Source organism: Pelecanus crispus, chromosome 1 (genome assembly GCF_030463565.1).
Source record: "Pelecanus crispus isolate bPelCri1 chromosome 1, bPelCri1.pri, whole genome shotgun sequence".
Lineage (NCBI taxonomy): Eukaryota > Metazoa > Chordata > Aves > Pelecaniformes > Pelecanidae > Pelecanus > Pelecanus crispus.
The window spans coordinates 204240711-204268368 of NC_134643.1; the positions used below are offsets into that span (position 1 = coordinate 204240711).

The 27658-nt window shown below is 37.2% G+C and overlaps 1 protein-coding gene across 2 annotated transcripts; it reads right to left on the minus strand.

Moving 5' to 3' along the window:
* Positions 1-1539: 1539 nt before the first annotated feature.
* On the minus strand, positions 1540-26865 carry WASF3 (WASP family member 3). 2 transcript variants are annotated; one of them, XM_075720614.1, is made up of 8 exons: positions 26733-26865; positions 19592-19726; positions 16075-16228; positions 13860-13977; positions 5545-5711; positions 4418-4681; positions 2423-2793; positions 1540-1697 (listed from the first exon to the last, which is right to left on the minus strand). In XM_075720614.1, the coding sequence occupies exons 1-8, from the start codon at positions 26863-26865 to the stop codon at positions 1540-1542; spliced, it is 1500 nt and encodes a 499-aa protein (XP_075576729.1). The 2 variants fall into 2 exon arrangements, with proteins under 2 accessions (XP_075576729.1, XP_075576722.1); XM_075720607.1 differs by lacking the exon at positions 5545-5711 and adding an exon at positions 7556-7731.
* Between the last annotated feature and the right edge of the window lie 793 nt (positions 26866-27658).

Sequence of the window (27658 nt, forward strand, 5' to 3'; positions counted from 1 at the left end):
TGTGAACACAAGTTAGATAATTACCTTCCATTTCTCTTTTTATTTTATATACTTTTTTTTTTTTTAAGAACAGACAGGGCCTCACAGAACAAAGGATCTTTACCAAATCTTAGACACGGAATTACACAGACTTCCGTTACAAAGATTAAAACTGTAATCTGGTAAGGAAAGAACTCTTGCCCCGCTATGAACACATTTTTAAAAACCTCATTAGGCAAAGCAGCAGCCTGACTCTTAGTCCAGAAAAGAAAAAAAGAAAAACAAAAAAAAAAAAACCATTTTAATACTGTACTGCAAAAAAAAAGGGAATTATTTTTAAAGAAAACAGAGACAGCACGGCAGCAACTGTTCCTAGGGAAGGAGAAAACAAGTGTATACATATGGCATAGTACCTAAACAGCCATTCAAACTGTTTTGACTGCCAATGTTTTATCAATGGGATGTACTGGGAAAGAAATACATTCAAAGTAATACTAGTTTTGAATGTGCTACGGGAAAAAGAAAATGATCTGTCACGACCATACAGGTACAAATCAACAACAAAACTTATTTACAAACATTTATACCTACAGACATAAAGAACAAGTTTAATACTTGTGAAATGTATCTGATTGCTAGATCTGGACTGAAGAAAGTTCCAATCTTCCATAATAACAGAGTAACACTTCTACACTGCAATAACCATATGGCTTCAATCAGATCTACCCTGAAGTCTTTGCATCTAGTTGATCTGTACCAAAACTGAAAAGCTCTACAGGTATTTTAACTTTCATCTGTAACATGGACATGCATCCATTACCTACCTGAGACCCCCCAGCACTCCATCCAACAAGCAGCCAGCAACCTAGAGCTGGTACTGTTATTAACTTATCCAGTCTGCTCACAAAAATGTTAATTTTGGATCATGTGGATTCATTCCTCAAAGCATACATTTCATCATCTGCTACATTTTTAAGATAAAAAGAAAGATTATATAAAATCAATTCTGTATGCAAAAAAACCTAAGCCCAGAAGTGATTAAAAATAGACTAAGGTGGGCATAATTAGTAACTAATAAAAAAGCTAAAAGTCATATTTATGGAACTCAACACTTCACTCAGTCATATAGTTAACTGCCCTCAAAGACTAACAACCAGACCAATTCACAAGTACCTAAGTCGCTTACATAATTAAAAGAATAAGATGTAAAGTCAAAAAAATATATTTTATCCCTTCAATATCAGGAAAGTAAAACAAAATGCTGGTTCTGTAACAGTGCAACAACTGCAGCATATTTTGCACGCAGCACATGATTTGCTACATTTAGTGGCACTTAAGTATTATGCGGTAAATACTGAAAGTAAGACAAGTTTCTGATCTGCATAAGCATAATCACATCATTATTACCGGAGTTGCTAAGCTACAGTATTTTGAATAATACCAATTCAATTTTAGCACTTCTAGCCTTAATACATGTCAATGTCCTGCTTTACATCTTACTAAGAAAGCAATCACTGAAGCCAAGTATTTCATGAACTTGCCACTGGGCTTGGACCAGGTTCAATCTGACCAATCGTTCTCATCAAACTCTGAATCATCATCAGAATCGCTGTATTCCACAGCAATGCGTCTTGAAAGGATGGTTGCCACATCATTTCCAACAGGCTCTCGCTTTGCTTCTTGCTCACGTTGCTCCTGCACCTTTTTCAGCTGAATTCCTGTAGAGACAATTATTCTCAAAGTTTTCTGCACAAGAGATTTTAAATTTCATATTGTTATTGGTGAGGTTTTTTTGTATTCTAACAATATATTCAGGAAGAAAGAAAAAAACACCATTGAGTTAGAGAGCCTCCCTGAGCAAGGAAGAGAGAAAGACAAAGGCAGATCAGAATCCGTTCTCAGAGACAGAATATTTCTAGACTTCTAAAATCGCCAACAATATATTACAACTAAATATTCATGACTGTATGGGTCCTTTTGATCTGAAGCTGAAAGTTTTCATAATTGTATTTGGAAATATCATTAGACCTACAGCTCCATACTGCAAGCAAAGTCAGGAACAGCTATTAGTCACTGGTTAAAAATCAGTGAGCTGAAGCCTAGTGTTGGGTAACTCAGTTGTTCTGAACAGAAGCAAAAATCCATGCGTATCTACGGGCTACTTTACATAATGAACACACAAGTACTGTTTTCACTTGCTTATGTCCACACAAACACTAGAACAGATTTAACAAAGCTGTACATCTTGGAATATTAGGCTTCGGAAAAAGATCCAAAGACAGGGTCGACAAGTGTGAGAATAGGTGCGTGGCACCTGCGGTTAACTAGTCTCTCAATGACACTGCCTAGTCGGGAACAGAAGCCATCAACTCAGATCACTGGAACACACAGTGCTTTCATTGAAAAAAAAAAAAAAAGTAGCTAAAACTCCTTGTCCACTTACCCATTCGAATGGCAGCAAGAAGATCGCTCCGCGCATCACTTATCGGCGGCTGTGCAGGTTCGTGACGTTTTGCCTCCGCAGCTGGAGGAGCATGCATTGGGGAGGAAGAGAGGGATGAACCTGTAGCAGGAGGGCCTGGAGGGGGAGGAGGTGGGCCAGGAGGAGGAGGAGCAGTGACCACAAGCCCACTAGAAGGAGGAGGATGAGCAGCTGCATAGGTAGAGCCAGAGACTAGTCCAGAATGGGAAGATGGCACAGGAAGCTGCAGGGGACTAACAAAGGCAGTTTGTGCTGAAGGAATCACAGGGGGAGGAGGAGGTGGGGGAGAGCCTGTAGGATTGTAATAATCCACCATCTGAGCTGGAAGCATCCTATATAAAACAGAACAAAGACATTTAATGCACTGAAAGTTAGGACTTACAGGATCATCAGCCCTTAAACTGCTCTCATCCAACCTCAGCTAAAACAAAAATCAAAAGGAATTTAAACTGGCAAGTTAAATATGCAAGTGATCATAAACATATTAATTGTCAATGACAATACATTGAGATTTAAGGCAGATGACGAAGTTAAAGGCAGTGTCCTTTCAGCACTCCACAAAGTAAGATTTTTACCTTGATACTCCTGCCTAGTTAAGTATAAAGCTGTATTTGTTACTAAACATCTACTCTGTGAGAATATTAAGCACAATGCCTATGATGAAGAAGGGACCAAGAAAACTGCAGACTACGTGTCTCACTTCCATAGAAGACCAAGTGTTAGAACAAGTATTAAGAGATAATAAGACATAGGCATGGAGGACAATGGAAAGTATGAATGGAAAGATTTACCCAGAGGTATATCATGCATCTCATGTGGCTCTTTAGCCAAGTTTATCAATTTAAATATTATTTAATTAAATTGATACATTTGATTGACACATTAAAGGGTAGGAACAGGGAAGAGCTAATTTATTTGTTAAAATGTCATTAAAAGAATTCTTAAGCAGAAAAAAGTGGGAATTAATATGAGAGTTATGAAGTAGGTAAAGAACTAGATATAGGAGACAGGAGCTGAAGGAAAGTTACTGATGACATTCAGTGATACGTGTCAGTGTATGACAACTGTGATACACTGACGATGGCCATGTATCTGGGGACTAAGCATTTCTGTTATAAACTGGAAATAACAGAAAATGCAGGTTGGAGCAGTCAAACATAGCATAACTGAGTCATCTACAGCATGATACAGCCATGAATCGAGCAAATGCTATTCCAGGATGCATCAAGTGAGGCTGAAAGCGTTGGCTTGCTTAGTTTAAAATGACACAGGCAAGAATGATTACAAGTTTCCTGGGGTTACAACTTGAAAGCTTAAGCTACTTAAGCAAAAGAACAAACAGGCACAGACTGGTTAGAAAACATGTTTTCTTGCTATCAGAGGCAGTACTCTGGAGCAAGCCTTCCTTCAGAATGCATTCAGGCAAAGTATCTATGTAGGAGCTTGATAAATTCCCATCTTGAATTATGGAGGTGTCTGTGGCAGTAGGGAACCTGATTTTGTGTCTGAGGAAATCCCTTCCAATTCTGTCAGAAGCTCCTTTAAAAAGTCATTTCAGGGATGCAACACAGACTGCCACATTAATCACATCAGCAACACTTTTCCTGCACATTTCCTGAAGTTTAAAATATTATTCAAATTAATGCTGTAACTATTTTCCACTTTAAAGGAAAATTAACGCCTTTTTAATATTAGATTAGGAACCTTTAATATTTTACAAGCATATTGATTTCACCACATTCACCACACAGTTCATTATTTCTGCTTTCACTATTTCTTCACTTAAATCCAGTTCATACATAGAAATCATACCCATTTTTTTCTGTCCTCCCCAGGGAGATAACTAATGTATTTGGGGTCTTTTTGTGTGTATGCATTATTTGTTATGATGGTTTTGAAAAACACGCATCCCTCTAGTTTTGTCAAGAATCCACTGGAATAAATCAGGAGTTTTACCCATATTCTGCTGGTACCACAGGTACTGAGCTATGTTGGCCATCTGAAGGCTGGGGTGGAGGTGGAGGTGGTTGCTGAGGTCTGTTTAAAGTAGCATGTCGTACAGTGGTGGAAGGTGGCCTGTATTCATGCTCATGGCTTTGGGATGCTGCCATGTACTGTGGACCATCTCCTGTTCCATATGAAGGCATTGCTATCTGCTGATGGAGAGAATGATTCGGAGTAGCAGGATAAGAATAATCTGTAACATCAGATGCATGGGACCTAAAATTGAAGTAAATGGGTGCAGAAGAACAGATTATGTGAGTGTAACAGGGTATTATCTAAATAGCTCACAAGAAAAGCTAAAAAGAATGCAAATCAGAATTATTTTTCTTTCAACAGGACTCCCTGATTATCAAGCACCATTCCCTTGTAAGTCCACAGAAAGCACAAGAACAAATGCAACAAAAAATCATGGTTCAGCTTAACACAACTTCAAAATAAATTAGTCTGACAAGTCAGCATAAAAGGCCTGAAATTAAATGTTTTCAGTATTTCAGCATACTAGCTGCCTGCAGAATGTCCTCCCATACTGCAGTCTTTCAAAAAGGCAAAAATAAATTTAGAGCTTCTCCAGATTTTAGAGTTCTTTAGTAGCCATAAGGAGGCACATTGGTTTTGTCAATGATTTTGACAGTCCATTGTCTGAAACGATAATATTTATCAGGCCTGCCTTAAGTTAACAATGGCAGCAGAAAAAGGAAGCAATACTGCAAGCGCTCACAATTATGCAGAAGAATATATTTTACCAAAGCAGCGAAAACCAATTTGAAAAGTTAGAAAACACTTTTTATTTTGTTTGCACAATTAATTTTGCTGGAAAGGCTTAGAGAAACTGGGAAATGTAAATATTAGTTGAGCAGAGAGTTCATAAAGATACAAAGTCGAGGATGCTCTGTCAAATAAGCCCAAGAGAGGGAGCAAAAGTATCTCTTCATCCCATTACTGCAAATAGTTGTTTTAGTAATGAACAATCGTGCAGCCTGGCTTTTAGTGAACACAGTGAACTGATGCATTTATCTGTAAGACTGGAAGCAAGGTAAGCAACAAAAAGCCAGGGCTTTGAGTAAAACAAAATGACAAACCCTTTGGGCATTTTGTCCTCTTTCATGCTTCCTGCCTGTTCCATTTTCTTTGCGTCACTCATGAACTCAATGCCCATTTTCCTTCTCTCCCACTCTTCTTTTCTTGTTCTTACTTTTCTCACATTAATTTGCTGGTTTCTGTTTGGATTCAGCTTGTGTTTCTCTCTCTAAAGTACAATAAGTATAACAAATACATTGTAAATTGCCACAGTCCAGACACTTGGATGTCAATGTTTAATGCCTAAGTCTTACAATTAGCAAATGGGAAGAAACATGAGCTTTTTTTTACTTTAGCATTAAAAAAAGAATCATAATTTAGTCAAATACACTTCTTTGAGATCTTATTTATAAAACACTGCTCACGCAGTAGCTGTCAGCATAAAAATGTTTCTGAAACCAGTACTTATTTCTATATGTACATGTTTTTTAATAGCTTAGTTCCTACAGCTAAGACTACCCCAAGATAATGAAATAGAAAGCCTTCTCTCCACCTCGCTACCACTCACAAAATTAATCTTCATGGATGTAAACCACAGATTTCAGGATTCAATTACTGATATTTGATTCGATGAAATTTAAAGTTCTCCATACATTATAAAATTTGAAAAGCGTATATAAGTACAAGTATCTGTCACACCACAACATCTATATCCAACATAATGACACATCCTACAACTTCTGCTTAAAGAAAAATCCTACAGATTGCAACTATTATGAATATCTGCAAACAGTCAAATACATGTTGACATTGCGGGGAGATACAAACATACCACTTCAATATGATTACTTAAAACTCGGGAATCCTGGAAGCAAAGTGTTAAGGTTAGAAGAAGACTCAAAATGTGTGAAAAGCAGAACTCATGATGAAAAAAATCTACACCTTGCACTTGACAGCTGAACATCAATGCCATTTTACCAGATTAACGTACGGAATGCATAGTCTTAATGAAACATTACAGACTGAGAAACAGGAGACAACATTTTGCATTAGAAACAGTAAAAAAAATTGGTGATTAAAGGATTTTAGACAGAGAGAGGTGGTCTGAATACATTATTGAAACAACACTAGCAATTTTCTTTAGATTTTTTGTTTCAATTACAAGATGACTGCTCTTCAAAAAGACCAAAACATTACATATACAAAGTTCTGAGCAGACTATTTTTTTTTAAATCTCCACTGGACAGCTGACTAAAAGTATCATTTCACACTTTTGCAGTGGTTGCTGCTTCCTCAACCTAGCCATTCAACAATTTAAACACTAAATTGTCACACACTTTTTCCAGTAGATTCTATTTATTCCTAACATTACTGCTAGCAGTTAACCACGACAGACAGAGAAAATAAAAGTAAGTGGGAAAATCCTCTAGTGAGACCAGCTTAGTGAAAAAACTCAGACTTCGTGCACACCAGAAGGTAACTCCCACTGAGCTCAAGGGGAATCTCAGTCAACGAAGATGAATTCTGCTGTGTGTCTCTAAATGGAGATTTCTGCTATTTCAAGCAATAATGCTGCATCTGGTTTTGTAGCTTGCTTTTTAGACAAATGTAACATCGATAAAGCTGAACTGTTCTCCCATTAAAACATTCTGTCAGAGGCAAAAGTATACCTGAGCTGATTGCAGAAAAATATTTATTAAGCTATTAGCAGCAGGATAACATAGATCAAACCAGACATGAAGGAAGAGATACTGAAATTTAGTAGAGCCAGATTTAAATGCTTTTGCAGCTACAGCTACTCAAGATCAAATATAAAGTATACAGCAAACACTTATTCCACTACAGTGCTAACATTATGACAACAAAATGCTCATCTGAAGCTGAGGAAGGAAAAGATCATTAATTACAGAATTTGTTATATTTGTGCTTTAAAATAATTTTGAGAAGAACTTTAAAACATGCATCATATGTTTTTCCATTCTAACTACTCCCAGCCTGTAAAAACACCTAATTCTACTCAGTTTTTCTGAACATACAACTGTGGTATAAGAAACAGCTTTGCTGCAAACAGACCTAGTATCTGGGGACAGTGATCCCTCGGAAGATGCTCCATGGTACACACTTTGAGACAACCTGTTGTCAGGTCTAAGCTCTTTGTCATATGCCATCATATTCCACTCCTGGCGTCTGTTCCTGGCTTTTCTAACCTTTTTCACCTCACGGGTGGTGCCATCTACACGCTTTTGCTCCTGATGTTCAAACAAAAGAAATAAAGCATGCAAAGAGAGAAAAAAAGGAAAGGAAAAAAGCTGGTTAAAATGCAGTTAGAGCGCATGAAAATAAGACCAGATTTACAGATGACGCCAAGTCTTCATAAAATTTCTCTGCACTGAAAATGAGAATATCTCCTTAAGCTGTGAACCTCCTTAGTAGCAAGACTGCTGCTTTGCCCTTCTTCTGTAGGATGCACGTGCTAGTGTGACACCAACCTACTGTTTTTCCCAATACAGACAGAAATGTACTGATTTTAAAAGCCAGAAAGTTTAACTCCTTCTGACATCGTATGTCATTTATTTAGACTGTCCTGAAGCACTTATAATTTCCTTCTCCTGCAAATCAATCTTATGAGAATATATTAAATACGCTCAGGGTTATTTTGGTTATTCGTTAGGGTCACAATCACCTGACGCCTTGGGGAGGTGTGGAAAAATTAGAAACACTTTCCTATTTCACAGTCTGTGTGAAATTATTTTTTCAGTTTAACTTCCTCCCCCTTCTTAGATCTGATCTGATTAACTACTGATACTCCTCCTAGTTTTTCCTCATCATTGTTTCCCATTATCTTATATAAAAAGAAATTACACTAATTCTTTCTGCAATGTGTCAGTAATATTCAGGACAGAATACATTACAGCCTGGTAGCTTCATGACAAATTGGTCTGTTTAGTTTCTTAAATCTTTCTATAGAATTTCAGACCCAATCAATGTCAGTGTTTATGTATCAGTAAGATCTCCTAACAGTAGGACTGAATGCTTTCACACCTCTGAAATGTTGTCTTCACCTACTTCTGACTATTCAGTATGAATATAAAAACCATAGTGGTGCTTCAGTAGAAAAATAAACAAGTTTGCTCAATCCAAACTGAGAAGGGTATTTATGTGCTACTCCTTTTCTCAACATTTATGAGGGCATTGGACTTCTTTTTTTAAATCAACTCTAGAGCCTCCACATCTTAGAATACTAATTCATAACTAGGTAAAACATGTTTTATCTATTAGTAAGTCAGTATTAGGCTTTTGGCTGCTAGAAAAATAGTTTCTCAGGAAAGAATTATATTGATATTCTGAGAATGCAGTCATATTCGATTATATTTAGAGAAAAGTTCAGTAAAATGCTGATATGCAAGCACTTTATTGTGGAATCTCTACCTCCAAAGTAAGGGATAACAGTTGGAAAGCCAGTCTCACCAAAAAGAAAAAAAGTACATCAAAAATGAACACAGGTATTTTACTCCAGCTGTCAAACAGCACTGAGTAACTAATTCTGAAATAACGTATTTGGCATTATGCAACTATACATCTATCAAACAGCTTGCTTGCCCTTGTTTTGGATCTCTTGCTAGTTCATGCACGTTTGTATGAGGGACCTGCTGATCCGCATCTGATAACATTAAGAACAACAGAGAAAAGTCTTTTTGAAGTTCAACATCCAAGTGTTCTGACACCACTTGCTCATTCCTGGCCCCTGCAGTGCGTAGAATTTTGATCATGTTAAGTAAGGATCACCACCTTGGTTCTTAATTGCTTCCTATAAAATCTGTTTCCTCCCCAAACTTTTTAGAATCACACCCTTTTTTTATCCAGGTTTTGCAAGGCTTTACTTTCCCCTTTAATGCCACTTCTTCACATCAAAATTTCCCAATACAGCAATCGGAGCAGAAGGGAGACAGATTCAGTCATGCTTTATTTTAAAGTTTTGCTCATCGCCATAGTTGAATATATGCTTATTAAAGGACTTACATGTCTTTTTCATTTGATTGCTGCAAAATTTAATTTGTTTTAATTTGTGACTTTTATCCTGGTTTATTTATTAAAATTTTGTTACTAAATGATGTTAAATTTGAGAGGACAGTACAAGTAAGCCTTTTGGTTAACTGAAAATACGCTTTAGTTTTCTCACAGAATAGAAACTCCATCCTCTAAGGGTCACAACTACGTATTTCTTGCAAGTTTCTATATAAAGTAAATATCCACCTTTTGACCAATATATGATGCTGCTAGGAAGAAAATAATTTTGATACAATTCCTGTACAATCAGGAGTGCTTACATGACTGCTCACATATAATCACCTATTTAAAAGTTTGGTTTTAAAGAAATCACTGTGTTTTTTATGAAAAAGGTAAATACATAAACATCTATATATAAACAAAATAAAATAAATATGAAGCTTAGTTTGTTTTTATTGGATCAGAATTCAGTTGGATAGGTTGTTCCAGCATCTTAAGTGTGATAATGAATAAATATGCTGGAACCCTTTTTACTCAAAGACTACTAAACCCTACTGATATAAATATTATATAAATACATCTCTAAAACATTTAATTTCTTCCAAAACAGAGGGGCAGGCTAATTGCCAGCAGCTGACAAAACTATATATACCTCTAACTACATACACGTCTAATAAGACTAGTTTTAAGTTGTTCCAATAATACTTTCATTACCTCAACAAACAATGGTGGCAGCTCTAGTTTTACTACCTAGGGCAATGACAACAGAGTTCTAGGGGAGCTGAAGCCTTTTAAAATAACTACAGTTAGAAATATTTCTTAGGAGAGTTACGCAATATTAAGAAGAGTTACTTCCTTTAACGGAGTGTAGTAGAAGCTGTGGCAGACAAGTGGATGGTTAGGCCAGGAAACAGGTACATCATTCAGCTGTTGGCAAGAAGTGATTTCAGCAAACACAACAAACATTAGAAGCCCTCAAACAGGGTTAAGGTAGTTTTAAGATTGATATTTGCATCAAGAGTTAGCAAATGATATTTCAAGCATCTTAATAAAGAGTTAGAGCTAGTAACAGAAAGTAGCTTCAGCAAGTATTTGCCACACTTTCAAAAAACTGGAAGAGCAAGCCTAGAGTATTTTCCTCACTTCACAAATTTACAAGATCCTATCAATCACAAGTCATCAAGAATGATTTTTTAAATACAAGCCCTCCAAATTTAAAGATTTCTACTTATTTAAATAACTAATCATTCCTCAGAAAAAATGGGAAACAATAAAAAGCAAAGTAGAACAACTTTCCTTTGGTTAACAACTGGTCTACTATGGTAATTTAATTCAGAATACTACTGATACATGCAAAAGTCAAAGCTAACTCCATTGAACTCTCAGGCACTGATCTACTGAGAGTTTGACAGTAAAAAAAAAAACAAACCACAACAAAACTAACAGAGACTACACCACAGATTTTAAACTTAAAGAATTACAATTACAGTTTTCTTCAGATAAAAAGTTCCCCTGAGAGCGCCAAATCAGAGAAAGCCTGTGTTAGATTTCTTCATTTAAACTGAATATAGAAACAATAAATAAGTATGATATTTGAAGGCAGGAAAATGAAACTCCTCACAAACCTTCTGCTGCAACAGCTCAAGCATTTAAGGCAAATTACCAAAACAATATTGGAAAACTGATTCTCTGGTGCAAGGAGTACTCTCAGGCTTCACTGACCACCTGAAAAATTGAGGCTAAAAACCAGCTATATTTGGTCAGCTGAGTAGGACTGCATTTGGATGTCTAGTTTATAATCTGCTAAACAATACATATCTATTTCACCTGTACAGTTTCTCAACAACTTTCATATTTTGTCCTTCCGTAGAGTATAAATTGCGTAAGAAATCCTCACTTAGTAGATTCAAAATAAAAGTTCAGCCACAAAATTGTTCACAGATGCTCTGCATTCATTCCTGGTCACTGCTATCGTAAGGACAAGAACAAAAGAAAATGACAGTCTGAAGCAACCTGTGGAACAAACAGTGCCTGTGAGACATCTCGCCCAAACCCTCTAGCTCTCTAAAGGTTCCAGGTGATAAAAAGCTCATTTGCACACCAGCTTCTGGAAAGCTAAACCCCAGATTTATTCCTGTCACAAAGTAACACCTATCCATGCAAACTCAAATCTCTGCGGCTTTCTTCTTAGTTGGTCTTGTTATCTATTTAATCAAATCAAACAGCACTTCAGGCAGAGTTTACCAAGGAGTATTTCTGTGAGGTATGGCTATAATCCTGCATGATCAAAAATTGAGCATATTTTGTATCTGGTTTGTAGACTGCAATAAGAATTAAAATCCACAAAAAAAATATACCTTGGATGGAAATAAGTGAGATGTGTTGCCTAAAATATAGTCTAAAAGCAAGTTTATAAATAAAGTGGTTTTGTAAAAATCTCTCTGAAGCTCCAAAAAAAATTTTCAAGCGATATTCTGTTACAATTTTTTTAAAAAGCTTTTGTATTTTTTCTTTTTTAGTATTAAACCAGAATGAAAAAATTGGCAGTTGATGGTTTCTTTTTATCCCTCTCTAGTGAAAAGATCTAAATTTGAAGGGAAAAAGGTGGGAGGAAAAAAACCCAAAGGGTGCAATTATCCCTGTATCTTTTCCATAAAGAAATACTGAATGAAATTTGAAAAAAAAAAAAAAAAAAAAAAAAAAAAGAACTAAACTAGAGAATGAAAGCTGCTTTAATTATTTCCAGTCTTTTAATCAGCTCTGTGACTCATCATACTGAGAATATTAGTGCGATTATAACCTTGCATATACATTTGTATACAATTAAACAAATAACCAAGTGAATATTTTCCAATACTTTGCTTTAGACAGTAACTTCTACTGAAACTGTTTACTCAGCTTTTTCACCCCATTTAATATTTCAATACTGAAGATACCTGTCAAAACAGAAAACATTTTTGACTCGTACTCCTAACAGGAAGACCCGATTTATTTCTTCCAGAACTTGTAAAATCATGAATTCACAAGATGTTTTAGTTAAACCAAGTCTTCAGGTTTGTTTAAAAACGTTGTAGTCCGAAAGTTTTGTCTAACAACAGGAACCAGGAATTAACAGTTTTATAAAAAAAGAATAGCAAAGCTTCCCAGTCATGCCCTACAATTTGATTTCTAAGCAGATATCATATTAGCATATATATACACATATGTATTATACACATGATGTGTAACACAAATATACATTAGCATGTATGTTCATATATTAGGCATTATGTATACAGACGTGTATAATACATGTATATATATGCTGACATTATGATACCTGCTTATAGACACACATGTATAGGTACGCTAATATATGATATGTGTGTATGTGAGCATACACACATGTATGTGTATATATGTGTGTATGTGTACTGAAAAATAAGTAGCTTCCTTCTATCTCCTCTGAGCAGTCTGCGCATCTTGTTTGGATTCCTTTTATTTTAAATCCCTTATGTCTCACTGCACCTATCTAAAAGGGCACCTTCTGCCAGATAAGATAGGCAGTCATTGCTTCAAACTTTCCTTCATATCCCTTCCCCCCCCACTCCCCGAAATATCTTCAAAAATCTTAAAGCCCTCAGATTTGATAAAAAAAATTGACCGCAAAGAAGCTGCAGAAGTAGCAACTCATTTCTTCATTCAAAACTAAAATCCATTAAGAAAATCTTGACCGCATCAGAACACACATCCTGGATCAAACTGCCAAAGATATTCCAGAAGGACTGAAGATGCTTTTCTACAAAAAAGACATTTTTTGTTGGTTTTAAACTTAGAGGAAACAAAGAATATTACTCCTAAAATTAATCTGCTCTTGTTGCTGAACGCAAAATAATTTTGCTGTGTATTATCACCTTTACTAACTTGTAACAGGTGTAGAAATTGAAGAGTTACTATCAAGAAATTAAAAAACCAACAAAATATTTATTCTGGATAAGCTCATGTTTTACTACAGGAGTTGATGCTGCTAGATAAAGAACTATGAAAACAAAGGAAACCGTAATTCAAATCCCCCGCTCCCCCCCAGTCACAGTGTCTTTTTCCAAAGCACAACAGGGCCATTTTGCTGACTACTAATAAGCAGATACTGGCAAAGGATTAAAGAAAGTGTCTTGGAAGATAACTACAGTACTCCTAAAATTCAATTTGCCAACTTCTTAAAATAGACAGTATGAGCTATAAAAACTGAACCAACTGAATCTAGAGCCACATTTGAAGAGGAATAGTCTCTTCATGCACATTAACTAAGTATGACCTAGCAATTTTTATGCCTGGACAACCATACACAAAACTGTAATACATGCATTCGCTATTACATCTCTGCTTTTACCTTTTGTCTCCTCTTTTCTTTTCGCTTATCTTCAGTATCTTGTAACATTTTTTCTTTCCAAAGATCAAAAAAATAGGAAGGATCAGTATAGAACTTCAATCCATCTTTCTTATCATCCCTGGAAATACAGAAGAAAAGCTAAGAAAATATGAATTAGTATTTTTCAAACCAACAAAACTCATCTTTGACAGTCATCCAAGCTTCATCTTTATTGCATTACAGGATGACAGCATCCCATGTGCACTAAATGCCACTCTTGGTAGTCACAGCTCACAACTGGCTTGATTCATGCCAAGAATTTCAGGGGAAAGGGGTGGAATACACCCTTTTGGGAAGCATGCTCGCAGGCTATGCCTCATCAGAGCTCAGCAGGAGCTGACTAGGCTCCTGCATCAGCCGGCTCAGAGTGAAATTCACTGGTGCTGCAAGATCAGTGCCAAGCCAGGATGTGTAGGGGACAGAGGAGCATAAGAATAGAACTCAACTGTCTCAAAGGAACTGGAAAAGGAGTATTTGGCTCAATCTGGATGGGTGGTAAGATCTGAATTTAGGAACAAGGTAGGTCTGAGTACCTTTGCCGTTATGACAGGAAGCACAAGACAGTTGCTATTCTCAGTGGGACTCTTCCATCTAAGGGAAGGGCTAGGAAAGGGGTGGCAACTGAAAGGCTGAATCCTACCAGACTACTCTAGGAGTATTTGAGACAGAGCTGATCTGGGCTTGCCAGCTCCAATTGGCAGCAGGAGCCAGGGACACCCAGACTAAGAAGCCACAAAAAAGGTATGCTATCAAATCCTTATTTGACCCTACGGCTTGGAAATAGGGAATCTTGTAATATCCTAAACTCCTGGAAAGCAGTGGGTGTAGGGGGGAGTCAACACGCAAGGCAGCTGGCATGATCCAAACAGCATATGACGGCAATCCCACTCTAGCTTGCTAAAGTGGCATCATTCAGAGCCCCTTTTGGCTGTGGGTCCTAATTTCTTCCTGGGAAAATTTTGATGACAGATGAATACAAATTTCTACCAGCATGATTAAGAGCAATGGAGATCCAGCACACAGAAACCTTACCACTGGAGCAAGGTACAGAGAGCAGATCTTGTATACTCTCTGGTCATATGGCCATAAAACCCTTACTTCTTGTGTGCTAGATGTCCTCGCTACAAACATCTAACCTACTGAAGGGTGTACTGGGGCCACTCTTCCACCCCTCCACCTTTGGTCGGACTACAATTTGAAATTTGTTTAAGCTTTGTCCAAGGCAAATACAAATAATTTAAATTCAGCAGATGTGAAAGACTTACCAAGAAATATAATTTAAGTGAATTTCACTAATGTATCCCTAATAAAACAGGAGTAACAATAAAGGTCACTGACACTGTCATCCAGATATCATTAGGACATAGCTGTGCAGAACAGCTGATCGATAACAACTCTTACTAACTGGATGCCTATAAACAAACACCACCATTGTCTGTAGCAGCAGCAAAAAACACGTCCTTCAGCTATAAATCTAACAATTTTACCTTCCAAGTAAACGGTCTTAAAAATGAAACACACTGCAAATGCTCTGCTATGTCATTCCTAAAAAAACTTCAAATAATTTACTGCAGATAGAGTGCCTGCTTTACACAGATACATCACACTCTCAGAAGTTGAAGGACACAGTAAAAACATTTTGTCCACAGCCCTTCAGACAGACAAATTATACTCATTTCATGAACAACAATAAACTTTAAGGAAACAGGAAAAGAAAACAGGTAACAAAGTCCTGCTTGCTGCTCTTTTATTCAACAGTAAGTAACCAGGAAAACAGAGATTGTGTGTGTGCATATGTGTGTATATGTTGGGGGGAAGAGGGAGAACAGAGGGAAGGCAAAAGCAACAGATCCAGTTTTCCGGATAAAGGATCCAAAGAAAGCAGTTTAGTATATTATTAATTTTCTTTTCACTTTTTACATAATCAATGGCCCTTGCTCTCTGATCCTGTGCTGTCATGTAACACTTATGCTGAAACATGATGATTTTTGTGAGGTACAACTTATGATTTTAAGTGTGGCAATAGCAATTTTTGTTTCCATGGACAGGGAAGTCCCCCCAAAAAAACTATCTCAATAACCAATACAGCTTTTCCCTTCTGCTGTAATTATTCTCTGCATACAAATAGGAGATAAAGGGCAAAGTACAAGAACGTACACAATGAATATTTCCATACCTATAAGGTGAAAGAATATTCAGAGGTGGTGGTTTGTCACTCTGATTATAAATATCAGCCACTGGGTTAGGAATGCTGTTCTTTGAAACTACCTGCTGATCTTGGATTGTTGAGCTCTTGAACGCTTTTTTCATGTTGATATCCTGTAATGATACTGTTAGAAACAAACACACATTTATCACAGGTCTGAAATTAACATACATGGACCAAGTCCTTTTTACAGTAGCTATTTAAAGTATTTCCAGCAAAATATAGATGGAAAACTGAAAGATTATTATTTAGTGGATAATCATGATATTTAAGCACAAAGGCATGTAAGAATTACCATAATAAATCAGATTTAAGTCCCACTTGGTCCAGAACCTCACTTATTTAAAGTAACAGGACCATGGACTGTGTCTTGGAAGATGATGCAAGAATCCCATCACACACAGATGTCCAATGATCTCCCCTTTTTATGAGGTTTAACCTGGGCTTCTAATAGCAGAAAGACTGGCTTCAAGCCTGAAACACAAGGTCTGGTACTCCTCTGACACAACATGTTTTATAGTTACATGTGGTACCCACACACACTCAACCCCCTTCTAAGTTTAATTAAATTATGGCCTCCACAACTTCCTGTGAGAGAGTTCCACATCTGTTACGATCTTCCAAAAATCCTTCAGTATAATTAAAAATCCTTTGATATTAAGTTTTCCTCATCTCCCTACAGAGGGAAATACTTACCATCTTTATATAGTCCAGTAGCATCCCTCCATTTTATCTTTTAACATACACAATTCTGGGGGAAACAATACTAGCCTTTTCATTCTTTCTTTTCAGATTAAAGATTTAAGTTGCTTTTAATTGTTCCTGTCACTTTTAGCAGACTTTCTTCCATTCTTAATATAAATTTGCCTGAGATGGAGTGACTATTGCTAAAAAGATCCAGATAATGCCGATCACAATTTAAAAGCGCCACTAAGCTCTCTACATTATCTTCCATTCTTAGGCAACATGAAACACAGGTTTTTGACTGCAGTTGAACAGAGCGCTGAAGTCTTCACTGGCTTGTCTACAATGACAGTAACCATTTCTTGAATTGATCCCACTGTTTTACAACAGTTTAAGCTGTAGGAATAGTGCAAACAAAATGCACTGGCTTGTTTTATTTTTATCACCATTGACATTTCATTGGTATTTCTTGCCCATTCATCTAATTTATTGAGTCTCGAGAACAAACTGAGAATTTCACACAGTAACTGAACAGTATGGGGCAAAAATTTAATATATTGACGACCTACAAAATCAAAAATGCATGAAGTTTGATACAGACCCTGTAAAGTACATACACTGTTATCCTTTCTCATGATGGAAACCAAATCCCACTCAGACTTCTCTACCCAACTATTTTTGTTATCTGTGCTGAGGTCTTGCCTCTCACTTGAAGACTACTTAGATTCTTCCATAGCTTTTAAAATAGCAAAAAATTAGAAACAGAATATTTAATTCCAAATCATTGTTCCTCCATCCACATCATCTGAATTATCAAAACATCATTTTTGAGAAGCTACTTTCTATTTAAGCCTGCCTGTAAGTAAACCAGTAAGGTATTTCAGGCAGTTTTTTCAGATGTATTTATCTGAATTGTTACGTTCTTGTCTGAAGGAAGACATGCAAAAGAGCACAAATCCCATTTTTCTGGGGCTTTTTAGTGTAAGTTATTTATATGTTTTTGAAAACTTAACCTCAATTACTTTAAAATGTTTTTTCAAGTGTAGTATTATTTATATATAGATAAAATATTTTTATATATACACAATACATTAGTTATACCTAAGAATGTAAGAAATCACTGGTGCAATTAAATCTAAAGGTTTTTTTTTAAATCAACCTAGCAACTGACATTTTACTTAAATGCCTAAGCTACCCAGAAATACATTTAGTATTAGTGACAGTACAATGAATTATTATAAAGACTTCAACTTCTACAACGAAATAGCTAATAAAATTTCCTACTGGCACTAAAGTGACAGCAGTTTGTATATATGGCTTATTAATGTGAAAGACGCTTAGCAATGCAAGAGAAATAACTGCTGTCAATTTAAAATGAAAACTGATTAAATTCTCAGTCCATACACTAGTTTCCCCTCTCAATAGGCTGTTTAATTACTCTCCAAACTCTGGAAACTCGCCAGGAGGTATCACATAATACAAATGAGACATTAAAAAAAGAAACAAAACCAGAAACAACGTCTGATGAGGACTGTGCTTCTAGAAATGCTGGACTTAAGTCATGAAGACTGACATCATCCACCTCAGCATGGAGCAAGTACAGTGCATGAATATCATCTAGTTTGCTCATATTACCACCACAACATGCCTCAAAACCTAAGCTGAATAGTGACCCCATAATAGCTTAGTTTATGTTCCCATATAGCTCTTGACCTCTAAGACAGCAAAAGAAAAATGCTAGTATCAACTGTGATACTCTACCAGTTAACATGTTCCAAAACCAGAAAAAAAATCGGACATTTAACAATTTTCAGACAGTAACAAGCTAAAACTGGAAGGCTAAATATTACACTATTAAATATCAACAGTAACATTTAATATTGGCATTAATAGCAGTATTAAATGTAATATATAAATGATACAAATATTAAATATAATATATAAACCATATAAATAGCACTACTAAATAGATCACAAGTAGAATTAACTACTATTGAGTAAATATTACACTATTGTCCTGATATAACAAGCTTTTACATTTTACTAAATGTCAGGCATTATCTAAACAGGGAGCACATGCAGTGCCTGGCTCAGACATGTAACAGCACATGTAAGCAAACATGCACGTTACAGCTTTTAGAGCTAGACAGAGAAGCACGTTTTACTTACCCAAATAAGTGCTTTTGAACAGTGCAGTGCTGTTACTTAAATCCCTTGTTTCTACTGTAGATTTATGAAGTGAATGACCAAGCATGTGAGGATGTAACAATATTTTAAAGGAAATACCGTTTCTAGAGACTAGAACCCCCTAGAGAATTTCACCTAGTTGATACAAACATACAGTGCCTCATTTAGATAAAGAGTATTGTAAGATCTTAGATGACTGTAGAACAGACGCTACTAATATAGTTTGTGACCACCCTCCCCTGAAATAAATAAATGGATCTACTGTCTCAAACTTTTTCCAATATTCTAACTTATTTCCAGTAAGGTCCAGATTTATTCACTTCTGATTTATTACACTCACAAACTAAAAGTTTTCCCTGTGAAAAAGGCAGCTTAATGGCTCCATTACTACAGGGGCTTCTTGAAGTAACACTAAGTCAAAAATGAAGACAGTTATACGACTCGAGAATATTTCTTCTCGCTCTGCTAACATGATTTTTCCCAGCCTACCTTACTGAGAAAACAAGATGAAATATCAGTTCAGGATTACTTTGAAAAGACAGAGATTGTTGTGTAATTAAATACTGTGGTCTTGTCAACATCACTTCTGGCCCAATGCTTTCATGCAATTACCTACCCTCTTCTACCGTTGAATCCAGCTGCGTAACTTTGACAGCAAGGCGATCAATTCTGTCTTGAAGGGAATTTGCTCTGATGTAGAAGCTGTTGGCCTCATTAAACAATTCACCAAATATGTCTTCAGCATGTTTGCCTGTGTAAGAAAATAGACAGGGAAATCCCTTTGCTAAAGGCTTACAAAACACAAGACAAATGGCTTCAATATCATGAAGTTATAATAAAACACAGTAGCTGCAGGATTATAACAGCATAGTTTGTCATTCAGCAAAATTTTGGGCAACAGATTTGTACAAAAATCTCAAAAAAAATACCATAAATGCTGCCTGAAGTCTGCTCCCCTGGACATCCTGGTTAGTCTTCTACTTAAAAATCAGGGAGGCTTTCAAATTTTAATCCTTATGTAGCTGAATTACTGCCAACTGTCACACAACTGATCATTAAAACCTGCCTCTGTGATGAAAATAAAGACCCATCAAAGTTACTGCTGTCCATAAAAGCTTCTGAAGTAAATTTTGAAATCTAAAATCTTGCAGTCCATAGTCATTAAGATTTAATTATAAGCATGAGCACGAGCCAACATCAAAATGAAGGACAGGTGAAACAGATAAAACCCAGGATCCTCATGCAAGGCAGCCCACTTACCTCTACAAATGCTCACTGTATACTTGTTACCCTGTCACTGGAGTCATTTGAGAGACTGAGTAAGATGGCAGTGACCACATTTACCCATGGCCAGTCTGGACCCGATATAGCATGAATGAGGAGCCTACAACCTTTTCAGCCTCCCTTTCAGCTGCCGTATTTTCTCAGTCACTATGAGAGTGGATAGTCCAGTTCAGATCTGCAGCCTCAGGCCCCACCCTAAGAGTGCTACAGTGGACAGCAGTGCCACATGATAAACCCAACCCCATCTTGGTCCACAGATCCTTGTGCTTGCCCATTCCTTTCCTAGACCTCCCTCCTCCCAGACTACTAAGCATCCTCATCCACAGTTTGACTCTCCTGCTGCCCCAGTTTGAACCTCTCGACCACTCCGGATCAGAATCCCCAATTTAACACTTCTCCTGACCCAGAACTTCCCCTACAAATTTCAGATTCCACCCAAATTCACTGCTCCTGTTCACTCAACTGACACTAACCGCCCCTACTTTTGTCTCAGTCCCTCCTACCCAGATACTGGTGCTTCATTTAAGATCTCCCCCTCCACAAATTCTGCAGCCAACACCCCTCTCAAGACATCCACATTCCACCAGTCCTCTGTGCAAAAAGCAAAATCCTGCCTCCTGCATTTAACCATGCTTTTTAAACAAAAATAAATTTTAAACCGCTATCTTCTGAATTAAACTCACCTTGTTATATGATCTGTATCAAGACGAGTCTGAAGAGCAGAAATGGAGGGGAGGGGGGAAATGAAACTTTGTCTAATTGTTGGAACAATAGGGAATATGTATTAACCACCTAAATGACAGTGACTTCCAAAAGAAAAGCAATTGTTGACATTTTAAGTTGGGTCCTATAACCAGTCTTAATATTTTACAAAGAAAAGTACAGACCTACTGAAAATCTCAGTCAAGATCCCATTCCTGTGAACATCTGGAGACCATAATTCAAAGTAAAAATAGCCACACGTTGGAAATCAACAGGATCTGCCCCTTTCTTGGATCATTTACTTGGGGGAATAGAACAACAACATCACTAAAACAATATCTGAAAGCAACTGTTTGTGAATTACAAATGAAAAAAAAAAAAAGTGATTGCCTTGCTTTGAGTGGAGGACTTTACCAGTAATAGAATTCTTCACTAAACGTAAGATCAGCCAATAACTAACCCAGAATGTTAGATATTTTGGTGTATCAAAGCTCTGCTTGGTACGTACGTGGAAGGTGGATAGGCAAGGCATGCTGCCTACCTGCTCCTAATCTCTTCCCCCTCCAAAACACAAGTCACACAACCACAGAATAGTTGAGGCTGAAAATCATCTTGTCCAACTCCCTGCTCAAAGCACAGTCAGAGCAGATTACTTAGGACTGTGTCCAGTTGGGTTTTGAACAGTTCTAAGGATGGAGGCTCCACAATTTCTCCAGGCAACCTGTGTCAGTCTCCAATAACCTTCACACTCTCTAAGTGCCTCCCAGCAGCTAGTTGAAATTCAATTATAATCCCCATTTGATTTACTTGCTGCAAATGAAGAGGTTATTCAAACTATAGAACAAATAAGCTTTTCAACTCTTCAGCTAAATAAAGCAGGTATTACATTCTTTAGCCATCAGCATGCAGAGCTCAAAACATCAATAAATTTTAATGGCTGTTAGTTTATGTTAATGTATTGAGATCAGCCTGCTGAGGGAAGACTGCCACATTGTAGGATTAAACACATCACTCCTGGAGAAGTCAAGCAGACAGGCGCTTGTCAGTTATCTTTCAGGAGGTAAAAGAAGTCATAAAGTTGATTTGTGGGAACATACTACTTTTAATTTTTTTTTTTTTTTAAATACTTGGTACTCTAAAACAAATGAAAGACAGGTTGTCAGCCTCCTGTCAGTAAAAACAGTGACATGGTAAATCAGTATTGGAACATGCTATTCTGATTAATGTGATGCAGTAAGTTTTAGAAATAAAGTAATAATTCTCTAGTGTTTTCTGTATTACCATCTTTTTAATTAGATTTTTAACAATAGAGAAACAAGTGGGGGGGAACTATTTGAATTTATAAGCATGTATCTTTCAACTTAAGAGCATATTTTGGTACTATAAGAGAGTTATTTAAAAACATGAGGTTCTTCCCAACATAGAGACAACCTAAATATTCATTAAAAAAAAACACTAAAGGAATTATGCAGTCCTTCCTTCTAAGGCTCCCTCCAACAACAGAAGTAGTTGAGCAGAAATTTAGTCATGATGCTGCGCCACCAAATCCCCAGTCTCCATAGGTTTTAATGCGAATTAACAGAAGTGCCTCTTTCTAGCATTTCTACAGGTCCTCTTCATAGATCTGTCTGTGTATTTGATTGCTCTCCAAGCATTGGGAGACATTTCTGGAGATCAGTAGTTCACAGATAACTGAAATCATAATACCTCTACCCAAGTTCTACAGTAATTGCATTAAGCATCATCTTGCCACATCAGCTTGTAACATCTCTAGCAGAGACTAGACATCACCTGAATTAATTACAATTGATTTTCACATACTGCACAAAAAGGTGTCCATTAACACATAGAATATGTTGTCCCAAAGGTATCTTTTGTCAGCATGCTCAAATGCTCAGTGCTGTAACAGAAGAGGAATCCAACAATGATGCCGACTTGTCTGAAGACTGGAAACCCAGCAGTGCTTATTACTTTGGCTAGCTTCCTTTCACATTGAGCCTAAAAAGTACAGCTTTCCTTTGCAGTCCTTGTTCCACAGCACAAGTACATGGAAAAACATGTTCAAGTTAATAGAAAGATTTACAGTGCATTAAAAGGACCACAATTTTTCACACCATGAACATACATTATCAAAGAGAAAAGGTAGAGCAAGGTCATCACCAGGCATTCAGGTGTCAGTTCTAAAAAGCCACTGGAAGAAAGATTACACTAGGGCTGCCCCAAAGGTAGCCAGTGCTGCCCCAATGCTCTCATCAGGGTCCTAGGTAAGGACTGAAACGCCCCACAGAACTAGCTGGTGTTTTTTAAGTTGGAATTCACCCAGGACATGACCATTTTATCTCAACATTGAGCAGAAAACAGTGATTCCACCCACCCATTTGTAATTGAATTAATTAGCATTAGAATCATGCTTTCCCCCCCTCTTTTTTTTTTCTTTTTAAATAAGCAAAAGTAGAAGGCTATTACTGACTAGGTCTTGATTCTTATCTGCGTCCTCATAGTACCTCCAGAGTGATACCCAATACCAAAAAAAGCTAACTTCCCAGCTCAAGCAGTGGTAAAGAGCAGAGTCACACAAAGCTAGATGCAGTGTTCTCAGGCCTGTGTGCAAATTTAGTGAAAATCTGAGCCAATCTACCCAAAAAAATACTAGGAGGCAAGCTGGTGGACATTGCTTTCTGCGTGAGAGAAAGTCTTCCAAGTCCCCACAGATCACACTTCCTCTGTTTTATGTTGTACAGCAAAAAAATATCAGTATCACTTGCATATAAGTCAAAGAAAGTAGCTCTGTACCTGTGTACGGATTGTTTATACTCATGTAGAAATAAGACAATCGGATGTAATTATTTCTTCCCCATATACACACATATGCAAAACTCAGGAACAAAACCATGGTGCAAAAGATCCTGTTGCACAGAGCAGCTTTTTTCACTGGCTGGAGTCCTGCAGCCATCAGACCAAACTTCACTGCCAAAAGTAAGGGAGTATTTTGCAACAGCTTTCTTCAAAGCCATTGCTCCATGACTGTGTTTACTAGGTAAAGCATCATGGTACTTAAAGGTATGGGCTGCAAATGCTCCCAGTCCTTCCCCCAGGAGATTCTCTCCTCCCAAGTGGAGGTGAATCCCCCTAGTCAAGTTTTTGCCCTATATAAAAGTGCACAGTTTCATACAGAACACTGCTCACTCTGCCTGTGCTCCAAGCCAGCTGGCCGCAAAAAAACCCAAATCTGAAGACATAATAGAAAAAAGCACCACTGAGAGCACATTCCCTTTGGATAGGAACTTGTTCATGTCTCCTGAAAAGAGCAGAGGCAGAAGCAAGCCAAATTTGTACACAACAGCACAGATCTGCCAGTTTTTAAAATCCACACTGAACTCATACTGCAACATTCAAAAACAGTGTGACTGCAAGACAGACCTGTACTTGCTCTCTCTATGCTTCAAGCTGTGGGAACACCAACAAGCTCTGATGCTGTCAGCAGGACATACCACATTAGCTCCAGCACAGCATTTTTCTATGATCATTTCCTTGCTCCCAGTTGGCTTTGAAACACAGGCAAAACAAACACTGTCTGCAGAAAAAACCCTCTGCAAACATCACAGATTTCAGACTGTGGACAAGCCTGGTGGTAGACTTCACTCATTAAATACCATGAATTCGTCTGTTAAAACACAGGATACATCATTTATTTGCATTGGTCTTTAACTTGACACTAATACTGTACTTCAGGGCTGTCTACAGAGACTTCTGATGACCCGAGAAATCCGCTAAGGGAAAAAATCACAGGATATGGATTGTGTAAGTAGCTAGTTCCTCAGCAACAACTGTAAGAGGATCTGAATACGCAATGTAACAGGCAGATTAGCCCCAAGACCAAATCTGGAGAAATGAAAGCTAGCCATTCCTAGCAAGTCAGACAAGTGAAAAGGGTATTATCCACACTTTGGCAATCATTGTAGAATACCAAAATGAGGTCTTATCAGATATCCTTCAATGTAACTAGGAGACATTAGCCATTCTTCTCGATTTTCTGAAACTGAAGGATGTCGATACTGAGCAACTGCCTAATAAAATGGCAATACAATACAAACACAAATTAACTATAAAGAACATTAGATACTAAATCGGCAGCTGCTGCTCAAAAAAGATCAGATAATCACTTGCAAGCTTCTCTGAAAATATCAATGTTTAGCAGCAATCAAAATTTTATAAATTCTTAGGGAACTAATGATAAACCAGGAAAAAGTCTGTTTTCATTATAATCTGAAGTCCTCAACACTCCACCTTAAAAAGATCCCAACATACTCTAACTTACATGTCCAAAGCAGAAATAACAATGATCAAAAATACAAAACTGTTTCTATCAAAAAAAAAAAAAAAGCGCTAACAGATCAGGACACTCCAACCTGGAAAAGGTATCACTAGGAGAACACAATAAAGACTGAATAAAAATCACAGATGATTACAGAAATACATGAGATTAAATCACCTTTCATTATTTTTCATAACTCAAGAACCAGAAGGTATCAAAAGGAATAAACAGACCAACTTCTAGTGTGGGACATTCTGCCACAGGTCATTGGGCAAGAAAAAAGTACAATCCCTATTTGAATACATCTAAGCAATTCCACAGATGATACATTTACAAATGCTCATTATTTAGGATGATTCAGATGGACCTCCAGCTCACAAAAAAAACCCTAAATCACTGACTACTTGAAAGGGGAATATGCTGTGTTTCTTGTACTCTTTCCCTAAGCATAGGCTATATCCTAGCATCACAAATAGAACACTGGACTTAGCGGGACCTGTAATCTGAACTCCATACAGACTTTCTTACATTCTTAAACCACTTCCATTTACAAAGTGAAGAAACTGATGAAGCAGTAATTTCTTTTCTAGGACCAGAGTTATCAGCACAAACAACAGCTGCTGATTGTTAAACACTCTCTGAAGAAATCTCTTTTCTCATTCATTAAGAATTATTATTCTTCTTGCAAGCACTCCAGGCATGCTTCCAGAATTGCTAGTTGTGCTGTCAACTGACAGGTGTACCGTGTAGGCTACTCTGTATGGAGCTGACACTAGCTTGCCTCAACAGTCGCCTACAGGTTTGTTCAGTGATTGCCATTCTTTTGATGTATGCACTCCATTTCATTCATATGAATTGATCACACATATATACAAAGAAAAGGCTTGAGATATATTAGCATATTAAGACAAACTGAAATTTCAGTCAAATGCGTCGTTTGATGCCAAGAGGCAGAACAGTTTGCTGGCTTCATCTTGTACAACTGAAAGCCAAGAATAACTTGAGTGCTAATCTTGCTTCTTACACCAATTTCTCTCACCTTAGAAAAAGGTTCCTGGTTTTCTATGCCATAGTTTTTTCATTGTTTTTTTGGTTGAGGATTGTGTTTTGCTTTTTTGCTGTTTTTCATTTGGTTTTGGGGTGTTTTTTTTGTTTGGTTGGTTGGGGTTTTTTTGGTTTTGGTGGTTTGGGTTTGGTTTTTTTTGTTTGTTGGTTTTTTGGTTGGTTTTTTTTTTTTTTTTTTACACACTTGTAAATCTTAGAGAGGCTCTGCTTGTATTAACTTCAAAATACAGACAAGCATACAAGCAATGAAGTAGCATTATATTATTATATCACATAAGTGGCAGTGTCCTATATCATAATTTTACTATTTAAAACAAGCCATCTTAAAGTTTTTCATTTATGCAGTTTTTCATCAGGAATCAAATACTTGCAGGAAGTTACAGATACTTACTTAAGCTGCTTAGCTGGCGTATGATAGCAGCAAGGGTACTATTTGTTACACATTCCAGTTCACTAGTAATTCCCTCTGGCAGAGCTCCTCGGCAGAGATGCCGTGGTTCAATGTTCCTTTTCACCAAAGGCATGGCTCACAACCTGGAATTTACAGAAAAATATATATTACAAGAACAAAAGTAAGAGCTATAAATCTGTGCAGCACACATTCAGTTTTTTCTACTTCACCTTTCTTCTTTCAAAGCACTTGCTTCATCCTTCCTGCCATAAGATATTGTACAATTCCTACTGAGGCACGGGAGCCGTGCACTCAAGCCAGAACATGACAAGAGCACTGCAGATAAGCCCAGAGGATACAGTCTATGTAGATAATGTACACCAAATCCAGGCAGAAAGTGTAGTATTTACTGTCTACATAGACCTTTGCTCCAGTACCAGAATCACTGGACTTTAGTGCACATTTGCATTTGTAAAAAACTGGCAGTCCCCACAGGAGTGGCAGGAAAAATCACTGTCTGCAGCAAGCTGGCTCGCTGCCTTGGCAAGCTGGCCACTGACGGACTGTCTGTGCATTACAGCCCTCTGACTACGTCAGACACTGACCTACCCTTGCTTTGACAGGTTTTCAGTCGAAATTATAAACTCATCTGATGGATAAGGGCAAGGGCCTCACAGAAACAGGCTAGGTGAGAATAAGGAAGAAGCTGGAATGTGAGGAAAAAAGTTTTCCACAGGTGGTGCCGAATGACAATCTGAATGAGGTTAAGAGCAGGTACTGAACAGGTTTTGGGAGCATGCCAGATGCAGGAAGACATTTATCTAAGAAAACAAAGGCTGTCAGAACTGGTTTTCTTGGAAAAATAGAAGAAACTAGGATAGGGAAAACAAATACAAAAAGAAACCTCAAAGCATCACAAAAAAAAA

Excerpts from the sequence above, each read along its gene's own strand:
- WASF3 (XM_075720607.1), bottom strand. The coding sequence starts at position 26,865 with ATGCCTTTGGTGAAAAGGAACATTGAACCACGGCATCTCTGCCGAGGA. Across the intron at positions 19,727-26,732 it reads ACGCCAGCTAAGCAGCTTAA|GCAAACATGCTGAAGACATA; the intron begins GTAAGTATCTGT and ends TTTCTTACACAG. Across the intron at positions 2,794-4,417 it reads GTGGTACCAGCAGAATATGG|GATGCTTCCAGCTCAGATGG; the intron begins GTAAAACTCCTG and ends TGTTTTATATAG.